The sequence below is a fragment of the Octodon degus genome, unplaced genomic scaffold (assembly GCF_000260255.1).
Source record: "Octodon degus isolate 3935 unplaced genomic scaffold, OctDeg1.0 scaffold00008, whole genome shotgun sequence".
NCBI classification, from domain to species: Eukaryota; Metazoa; Chordata; class Mammalia; order Rodentia; family Octodontidae; genus Octodon; species Octodon degus.
Window position 1 is genome coordinate 28,056,516 of NW_004524584.1, and position 10,273 is coordinate 28,066,788.

Sequence of the window (10,273 nt, forward strand, 5' to 3'; positions counted from 1 at the left end):
TCCCGGAGTTTTCCAAACACTTCCGCACAATTGCTCTTTTCTTTAATCAGTTATTATTATTTTGGTAGAGTTTCACTATTCAAATGGCCCAGGGTGACCCCGAACTCACGGCGTTCCTCCTGCCTCTGCCTCCCGCAGGCTGGGATTACACCCCGGCGTCCTCACGCTCCTCTTCTCAGATTTCGCTCGGGTCTCAGGCTCTGCGGCGCCCTTCCTCCCCGCGGCGAGCCGGGCCGGGGGCCCGCCGTCCCGGCCCTCGAAGCCCCGCCCCGAAGCCCCGCCAACCGAAACCACGCCCACAAGCCTCTCCTTCCGCACGCCCCGGCCCGAAGTCCCGCCAATCGAAACTCCGCCCCAGAAAGCTCCGCCCCCATGAAGCCCCGCCCCCTCGAAGCCCCGCCCCCAGAAAGCTCCGCCCAGCGGGCGCAGCCGCGGGCGCTCCGCTCAGCCCCGAGACGCTGTGCGCGGTAGGGGACGTGCGGCCGAGCGCCGGGACCTCGGCTCCGGCCCCGGGATGGTGCTCCTGGCGGCGCCCGGGCCCGATGGGGACGGAGGGGCGCGCTGCCTGTCCCCGTCCCCGTCCCCAGCCCGGGACGCGCAGGCGGACGAGGACCCAGCCGACGACGGCGAGGACTTCGAGGACTTCGCCTGCCTGCCCGGTGCCCGCAGCGTGGCCGCGGACGACGGCTTCTACCCGCCGGGGCGCGGCGAAGAGCGGGGCGCCGCTGAGCGAGAAGGCACCCCCGAGCCCGTCCCGGTGCCCGCGGGCGCCACTCTGCTGCGTGCAGCCGGCGCCAACGACGCGGGGCTGTTGCGGGCGCTGGCGCGGCGCGGGCTGAGCGCCGAGGAGGTGCGGGAAACCGATCGCAACGGCCGGGTAAGGGCCCGCGGGGACCCTCGGGGTCGGGCCGGGCCGGGGTTCGTGCGGGGTCCCTCGCCCAGTCCCCGTCCCCTGGCCCCTCGCCCTCACCGGCGGGGACGACCCCTGCCGCCCGCGCCCTTCCGCGCGTCGCGCCGCAGCGCCTTCCCTCGCTCTGTCCCCAGCAAGCCAGTGTCCAGTCTCGGGCAGGGAACGGTGTCCCCAGGCGGTGTGGGGGGCGAAGGAGAAGCCAGCTGCGTTTAGCAGAGCGGAGGGAGCTGAGGCCACGGAGCGCACTCAGGACCCCGCGCGCCGGGGCCGCGCAGGTGAGCGGTGCCCGAGCCTCTGTCCCGGAGCGGCGCGCAGCGGCTCTGCCGGTCACCGCGTTGCCTGGAGTACCCGCTGTCTGCAGGCTCGCCTGGCACGAGTCGGGGCGCGTCTTGTTGGCGGGGAGGAAGTCGTGCTTTTCATTTGGGGACCCGGCTTGTGACTTTGAGACTTCCGCGGGGCTGGCTGCCCCTCTGTCCCCGACTGCGTTCCTCTGAGCTAGGCACCTAGGACGCCGGCGCGAGCGTGGCTTCCCGCTCGTGTAACGGGCACGACTGCGTTTGGACTTGGAGCAAGTCTGTGCGTGGGACCGGGTCAGGCCCTGGGGGAGGGGCGTGCCCGAGGGCAGCACCCTCTACGCCTGCAGCTTGGGTGGCTGCTCGGCACTCCGCAGCCCTTGTCTTCTGTCCCAGGGCAGGGCTTTCCTCGGAGCTTTTCCAGTTTCTTGAGTGTTCTGTGTGGGGTCCGACGTCCCCACCAGAAACGTTCCTGATGAGGTGACCCAAGGCAGGTGTGGATCACAGGGCGACTCTCTGTCCCATGCCCCCACGCCCTTCGGTCTCTTGACCTCCGTCCTGAGCACGCAGGGCACAGCCTGCCACGTCGCCCTTGGAGAACCGAAGTTTACAGGTGGCGGGAAGGCTGTTGGCACCTGGACCTGGGTCTCCAGACCCCGTGAGAGCCCCAGGCAGTTGAACTGTGGCTGCCTCCCCCCCCCCCCAGCGCCTCACATGTCCTGTTTGTAAAGCAGGGACAGTGATGGGCTGGTGCTGCCTCCACCTGCGGCTCTGGGATCCGTGGCACCCTGGCGCCTGGGGACCCCTTGTCCCACTCGCCTGCTAGCCCTGGTTTGGAGAGGACAGCGCCTTCAGCTTTGCGGATTTCCTATGCCGAGCACAGACGTCGCCCCCTTCTTTTCTTCTCTGAGATTATGAAAGTGGAGAGGTGGAGTCTTTTCGTTTGTCTCCTTTTAGTCCCCTCCTCTTTTGACCCTGGAGCGGTGCCCGCGACTAACAGCACGGCCCTGGGCCCTCGGTCTCCACTCTGAGCCATAGATTCACCCTGCCTAGAGGCCAGAGAATCAGGTGTGGCCTCATGCAGGGGTGAGACTGAGTAGGAAACTAGCTCTGAGCCAGAAGGAAAGCAATTCTTGCAAGCCACCTGGTGGCACACGCGTGTCATCCCTGTATTTTTGTAGGCTGAGGCTGGAGGATCCCATGATCAAACCCAGCCTGGACATTTCATTTTATTTTGTTTTTGAAAATTTCACATGTGAACATATTTTTTTGTTGAGCATACATACACTCCTCAATCCCCATTTGGCAGTAACTATCACATCTTGTAAAAGGGGCAAGACTTGTAAGATGCCTCTTAAATATTTTTAATAAAATAATAAAACTTCAAAGCTAGGCATGGTGGTACATACTCAGTTACTTGTCTCTCGTTGCTGGGACAAATACCCCATACTCAAAATGAAGGAAGGGAAGGTTTATTTAGCTCCCAGTTACTGGAGGTTTCATAGTTTAAAAGCCTGAATTACGTAGTAAGACCTCTGAGCCTTATTTGCTCAGGAGAGAGGTCAGTGCCTCCGCCTTCCTCAAACATCTCTTTACCCAGATGATCTCAATTGCAGACACCACTGTCCTGCGCTACAGGGTTTGCAGTGTCCAGGATGACCAGCTGCACACCTCAGAGAAGCCACAGGCAGAGGGTGGGAGGATGACCGTGCTCCACCCAGTTTAACGGTTTGTGCCTCTGGCCCCGCCCCTCGAGCTCCACCCTGGTCCTCTGGCCTCGCCCCTCAGCCTATGCTGCTCCTCCAGCTGCGTGAGCCCCACGATTTACAGGAGGCTTTGGGGAAAGTTAGACGCAAGCCAAAACATACCTGTAATCCCAGCACTTGGCAGGCTGAGGTAGTAGGTCTCTGAGTTTGAGGTCAGCCTGGGTTACAAAAGTGTGTTCAAGACCAGCCTGCACTACATAGCAAGACCCTGTCTCAAAACCTTTTCTTTTTTTCTTTGTTGGAACTGGGGATTGAACTCAGGTCCTTGTGCTTGCCAGGCAAGCGCTTATTCTACTGAGCCATCTCCTTAGCCCCATAACCAACCAACATTTAAAATGCATGTTCTTTACATTACACAGTACCTTGAGAATAAAGGTGGAATTTTACTGTGACCATGAAATATACATGAAGTGCAAAGAGAAAGAGGCTCTTAGTTGTTTTTTTGGGTTTTTTCTTTTTGGTTTGTTTTTTATTTTTGTACTGGGAATCAAGCTGAGGACCTTGCACTTGCCAGGGAGGTGCTGTGCCCCTGAGCTCTATGCTTGGTCCAGAGGAGACTGTTAAAGATAAAATACAGCGGGGCGTGAAGGTGCACACCTGTAGTCCTAGCACTTGGGGGACTGAGGCAGGAGGATCATGGGGAGTTCGAGAGTTAGAGAACAGCCTGAACTACAAAGTGAGCTCAAGGCCAGCCTGAACTGAACAACAAGACCCTGTTTCAAAAACTTAAAAAAAAAAAAAAAAAAGGCAAAATACAGTAAATACACTGACTGGCCACATTCTCTGAAATGTGCCGTGTGTTAGACACTGTTTTGTGTCTTGTTGCAGGCCGGCCCAGCCTGAGCATTTTAGTGACACCCTGCCTTGAAATAAAAAAGGATGGATGAATGAATGCGGAGAAGGCGGGGTTGTGTCTCGGCAGTGAAGGCCTGGGTTCAGCCCTCAGCGCCTCAGGAACCACCTCTTGTCAGTGTTTATTCATTGCACTCTTCGGTGTTCTGGGACAAGGTCTCACCATGAGCCCAGGCTGGCCTTGAAAGCCCTCTTGCGGCCTCAGCCTCTCAAGCTCTGAGATTGCAGGGGCGTGACTGTGGGAGGTGCCTGCGCATGTGTGCGTGTCCGTCCGCATGCGCATGCGCATGCATGTACGGGGAGAGCCCACCTGGTGGTGACAGGCCCCTGCACCCCTGTAGCTGGCCTGGGAGCAGGAGAGGAACCAGGCTGAGGCAGAGGGCCACACGCTGCCCCTCAGCGCAGCTTCCGTGGAAGGCGCCCTCTTCTCCCCCGGCCCTCAAGGGGTCAGGCTGGCTTTGGACACTGTGTCTACCTTTGCCGGTTCTGGCTACCTCTGCGTTCATCAGGCCCACGTGGCCATGGCTGCAGGAAAACCAACCCCATTTTCCCTCTTGGTCCCTCACACTAGCTTCTGTTTTTATGCAAAACCACCCCATTTTTTCTATTTTACAATTTAATATTGTAGGGGACTTAGGAGATAGCTCAGTGGTCTAAGCGCCTGCCTGGCAAGAACAAGGACCTGGGTTTGATCCTCGGCACCACATGCTGTCTGGCCCCTGGTGGTGCGCACCTGTAATCCCAGTGCTGGGGAGGCTGAGACAGGAGGATCACTCTGAGTCTGCACCCTGTACCAAATGCATAAATAAATAAATAAATAATGAAAACAAAACAAAAACAATTTAATGTTGTAAAATTGTTGTAGAACTCTAGTTTTTGGTACTGATGCTTTTAAGAGGAGCCACTGAGCTGCAGCACCAGCCCTTTAAAAATGTTATATTTTGATACAATGTTTCCCTAAGCAGGCCAGGTTAGATTTGAACTTGTGATCATCCTGACTCGGCCTCTCAATAAGCTGGTGTCACACGCACAGGCAGCTGTGCCCTGCAGGAGCTCTCTTTCTAATCTTGGCTGTATCCATTGTATTTTTATTCTTTTTGTCCCTGTATTTTTGAATTTGTGCTATTTCTCTCCTTTATGGAGAGAAAATACAGTCAAACATATCTAATTTTAGGGCTGGGATATAGCTCAGCAGCATAAGCGCCTGCCTGGCAAGCACAAGATCCAGAGGTTGATCCTTGGTACCACCAAGAAAAAAAAAAAAAAAAAAAAGAAAAGAAAAAAATCTAATTTTTATTCTTTGCAGAGATTTGCCCCAGATCTGTCAGGGTTTTCCTGCCTGCACTTTTTCCTCAAGGTCTCGTTGTTGCTTTTTCCAGCCAGTTTTGATATTAATATTTTTATTATTTTTTCCATAATTTTATTGAGAAATAAATAGCAATGAGACAGTTTCAAACCAAATTGGTAGGACAGTTTCAATAATTGACACATTAATGTTTTTTTTTAAATTTATTTATTTGTGTGTGTGTGTGTGTGTGTGTGTGGCCAGCTCAGCCCACCAGGGGCCGGGGCTGGCTGGCATGTGGTGCTGGGGGATTGAACCGCGGTCCCTGTGCGTTGCTAAGCTTATTCTAAGTAGGTGCTTTAGACCACTGAGCCATCTCACCAGCCCCCACATTAATGTTTTTATTATTGCTTTTGATTTTTTTATAGGAGTTAAAGAATCTTTTATTTATGTATTTGGTACAGGGCCTCATGATGCAGCCCCGACTCACAGTGCCCCTCCTGCTCAGCCTCCCCAGCGCTGGGATTGCAGGTGCGCACCACCAGGGCCCGTTGCAGGGGCTGGCACTGTGTGCCTGGGTTCTGGGGCCTGCATGGCCTGCAGGCCTGGGGATTGAACTCAGGTCCTTGCCTTAACAGGCAGGTGCTTAGGCCTCTGAGCTATCTCCCCAGCTGCTTTCTTCTGATTTACAGTTTCTTTTTAATTACAACTTCTCAAGTTGTTCATGTTTGCTGAGCATAATGATTACACTCATTGTGAGGAACCGGCCTGTGTACAGAGCGATCTTCATCCTCTTCATTCTCTTCTCCCCACTGTGTTTTTGTGTTGTTTTCTTAAGTTGAAAAAGCAGCCATGGGCTGGCGATATAGCTCAGCAGTCTACAGTGCCTGCTTATGCAAGCTTAGGCAAGCGCAGGGACTCTGGTTCGATCCCTGGCACCACAGGCCAGGCCAACCCCATCCCCAGGGCAGGCAGAATCAGACACACACACACACACACACACACACACACACACACACACACTCAGCCAGTTGAGGTAGCACATACCTGCCATCCCAACACTCCGGAGGCCAAGTTCTGAGAATCATTATGAGTTTGAGACTACCCTGGACTAAAAAGTGAGCTCAAGGCCAGTCTAAACTGCATAATGAGACCCTGTCTCAAAAAGATTTCAAAAAAAAAGTTTACAATTCTACTTATTTGTTTTTTGTGACAGGGTCTCCCGTGTATCCCAGGCTGGCCTTGCACTTGTGGCGCTCCTCCTGCCTCAGCTGCCTGAGTGCAGAGGTTGCTGGGGTATGTCACCATGCCTGGCTTAAAGGTATTTTTAAGCTTTGTTTAAAAACAGAATGATTTTAGTTTAAGGGAGAACACAGGTCTGTGACAGACACTGCTTTGAGAGGTTGGTGACACCTGATGAGGACTGCTTCCTTCAGGCAGGGTGAAGGCAGCGCGTGCAGCCAGCCGGTCGGTGGCTGGTGCACTGTGCACACGCATGTGTGCTGTGTACACGTTTGCGCGTTCCAGGCCCATGAGCCGTCCTGTGTCCTTGGCCCGCTGGGTGGTGGTCACCACAGAGCCCAGGGCAGGAGGCCTCCACCCAGCTGGAGTGGCCACCACGCCTCTTTACAGCCCCAGGGCCGTGTCGGGTGTGACAGTGCTGCTGTCCTCAGCACGCCCGTGTGCCCCTGGAGCCTGCCCACCCCCACACGCTCCCCAGGGCGAGGAGGTGACTGCGTCGTCCTCCGAAGTCCAGGCAGGAGGGACACCCAGGCAGGAGGGCGATAGCCTGATCTCAAGTGCGAGGTCATGGGGAGCGTTTCCAGCTTGCAGAGGCAGGTCGTATGCCCCCAGGTGCTGAGATGCCGGATGCGCCACCACGCAGGCCATCCTGGGTCCTGTGGGAAGGATCTGCCTGAGTGAGCTTCCTAAGTGTCCTTTCACTTCGCCTTCTTTTCTAGGGCAGTGTCTAGGAGCATCCACAAGGCTAGGCCGGCATGTCTGTGTCAGGAGGGCCCGCCTGTGTCATTAAGTCGAGGGACACTGCTGTCTGCTGAAGTCTTGTTGGCCCTGATATCAGGGTGTGGACAGGTCCTAGGAAACCCAGGCTCTGCTGACCTGCAAGCCCCTGGCCTGGCCTGCCCTATGCAGGTCTTTAGTGACTGCCAGACCTCTTGGGGCCTGGGCTCTTTTTTTTTTTTTTTGAGGCAGGGTCTTACTATGTGGTTTATGTTGGTCTTGAATTCACTATAGCCCAGGCTGGCTGTGGGAATCCTCATGTCTCAGCCTCCTGAGTGCTAGATTTCTGTTGTGTATCACATGATTAAATGCTTGCGCCATCCTTTCGTTTTGAAGGAGCAAGTTCCATTGGAGCAAGTTCCATCCCCACATTTGCAGATGGATTTATTTCCTGTGACTTCAGCATCCATGGGAAGGCTGTGGAGTTTTAATCAATAGCTCGGAAAATCTGTTATTGAGTAATGGCTTTTTTCTCAAAAAAAAAAAAAAATTCTTGAACGTTTGCTATAAAAACACAATGTTAAATGCTGGAGAGATAATAAAAAGTATTGTCTTGAATAGTTTTCCACAAGCAGAGGAAATAGTTTTTAAAAACTTTGTGGTAGGCTGGTCCATGCACATCTGTAACCCCAGCACTGGGGGAGGCTGAGGCAGGATGGCCACCACAAGTTCCAGGCCAGCCTTGGCTACCCGGTGAGTTCAAGACCAGACCCAGTCTCAAAATACTAAATAAGTAAAAATAAAGACATTTGAATAGAACTATATGTCCATGACCTTAAAAATCACTTTAAAAAAAAAAAGTCCCAGGGTCTTGGGTATCAGTAATCAGCTCTAAAAATAAAGAACTGTCATAAGCTCAGATTTTAAAAATGTTAAAGTGATTAAATGATCCAAACTAAGTCATCATAGGATCCCTAGGAAGAGAAAAACATTTTTTGTTTTATAAAAAGAGAAAGCTAATTAAAGTTCTAAGTAGGAAATCCCCTGACTGTAAAACAAAGAAGCCATCCCGGGCGTGTCATCCGACCCGAGGAACCAAAGGTGTCGCCGTCACTCAGCTGCCGTGAGCCCCTGGCCGGGGCGAGCGCTGATCTGCTTTCTGTAGATTACGTGGGTTATTTATGGAAAGGTTTCCACCTGTTTATAGAAGGCTTTTTAGGAAGGAAGCTGGTGACCTTCGTGGCCTGGCCCGGCCCCGCGGGGAGCGCCCACCACCCGCAGAGACCAGCTGCCCTGGCCTTTGTCCACCCGAAGGCTCCTCACCTTGCCTCCCAGTGGACAGCCTGTGGGGAGCGCAGTCCGAGCGCGAGGTGTCCCACCCCACTGGATGAAGAGGCAGAGGCGATCTTTCCTCCAGGGGGCGTCTTGGCTGCTTTGCCCAAGATCGGATGTCTGAGCGTCTGGTACTGGTTCTGAGCCTCTGTTCCGTTCTGTTGGCCCACAAGTCTGCTTTTGTGCCAATACCATGCTGTTTGTGATTAGCATAGCTCTCTGTAGCCGAACGCAGTGGAGTACTATGCTGCCATAAAGACGAACTTGAGCCTTGCGTAGCAAAGTGGATGCACTTTGAGACTATGATATTAAGTGAAATAAATGGAACACACAAGCTTAACTAGCCAGTGCTTTCTCTTATGTGAGACATGTAACGGATAAATAAAGAGCAAAGTAAAAGATAGACGATAGGACGTAAGGAGATGGATCTTCTACAAACCGGAAGGGCCAAAGAGATGGCGGGGGAGGGGAACAGAAAAAGCGCGGGTGCACAGTGCGCACGAGCTGCTCCCCACCGCCAGGACGCCGCGCGCTGGAGTTTTACCCATAAGGCCAAAGACGGGAAGGCCGAGTCGCTCCCCTGGCTCGCCCTGTCCCTTGTAGCTTCTCCACTGCCATCTCCCGGCACAGGGCTGTGGGCCGGCAGCGGGTGCCCTGTCTTTGGCTGCGCAGACGCAAGAGGCTGTCGCTACCTCTCCAAGACTGGCCTGCCCTCCCTCCCACGGACTGCACTGTTTACCAGCTTGGCTCTCTCTCTGCCAGACCTTTCTCTCTTCCTACAAATATATTTGGATCTCTTTTGTCATTTAAAACCAAAAACACCTGAATATAAATGGCATGGCGGGGTGCCAGGGAGATGGCTCAGTGGAATAAGTGCTTCCCTGGCAAGTGCATGGGCCTGAGTTCAATCCCCGGTTCCACCACAAAAATAAATAAATAAATAAATAAATAAATAAATAAATGGCGCTCGCTTGTCATCTTGGCACACGGGAAGCTGAGACAGGAGGATCACTGAGCTCGGGGATCACTGAGCTGCATACTGAGACCCTGTCTTAAAAAAAAAAGGTGAGACAGTTTAAAAAAAAAAACAAAACAAAACAAAAAAAACACCCCAAAACCTGAAGCACAATTTGTGCGCATGCGTGCTGCCTTTGCACGCTCGTGAAACCAAAAATACGTTAAGTGGAATCATTGTGAGTCGGAGGCCAGCCATCTGTACTTAAACAACAAAGCAGGCGTGCCTGGCCTTGACTCCGCTGACCCCGAGTCCCATGACTCGCTGTGAGGACTGTCCTTGGTTTTATTGTCATTATTTTTAGAGACAAGGTCTGTATGACTGCAGACCCGCTGGCCTTGAGCTCAGGGTGATCTGCCTGCCCCAGCCTCCTGAGGACGCGATGGCAGGCGTGCTGCAGGCCAGGGGGAGGGGCTGCGGCGGAGTCCGGTGCGGCGCTGCCACCGGAGCTCTGCATAATCGCGGCTCCGCAAGCTCCGGAGTCCCGCACAGCGCGCGAGCCTCGCCTGCTCCCCACAGTGCAGACGGCAGTGTGCGTTCCATTCCACTTCCAGAGGGGCGTTCGTTGGGGAGCAGGGCCAAAAACCGAGCCAGAAACCAAACCAGGAGCCCTCCCTGCCCATACCTGGAGGGCCGCTCAGCAGGGCGTCTGCTCACTTGTCCCGAGCTGGTTGGCATGTTCTTCTATAAAGACAGCTTTGGATTCTGCTTTTAAAAAGCTACTTAGCATGCTGTGAATCTTTGCTGCGTTAGAAACACTTCGGTCTCCTGCCTATGCCGTAGTTTACTCCGCAGTTTGGGGACACTTTGGTTCTTCCTGAGGTCTTGTGTACATTTGCCCTGATGCATGCATGTCTTAGG

General features: G+C 53.9%; 1 protein-coding gene across 2 annotated transcripts in view; it reads left to right on the top strand.

Moving 5' to 3' along the window:
* Nucleotides 1-409: 409 nt before the first annotated feature.
* Nucleotides 410-10,273, top strand: part of Ankrd33b (ankyrin repeat domain 33B) — a 51,206-nt gene continuing 41,342 nt past the window's right edge. For both annotated transcript variants that reach the window (XM_004625199.2, XM_023706830.1), the window contains exon 1: nucleotides 410-877. In XM_004625199.2, coding sequence (XP_004625256.1) covers nucleotides 515-877 — 363 coding nt within the window. In that variant the 5' untranslated portion in view covers nucleotides 410-514. The remainder of the gene's footprint in view (nucleotides 878-10,273) is intronic.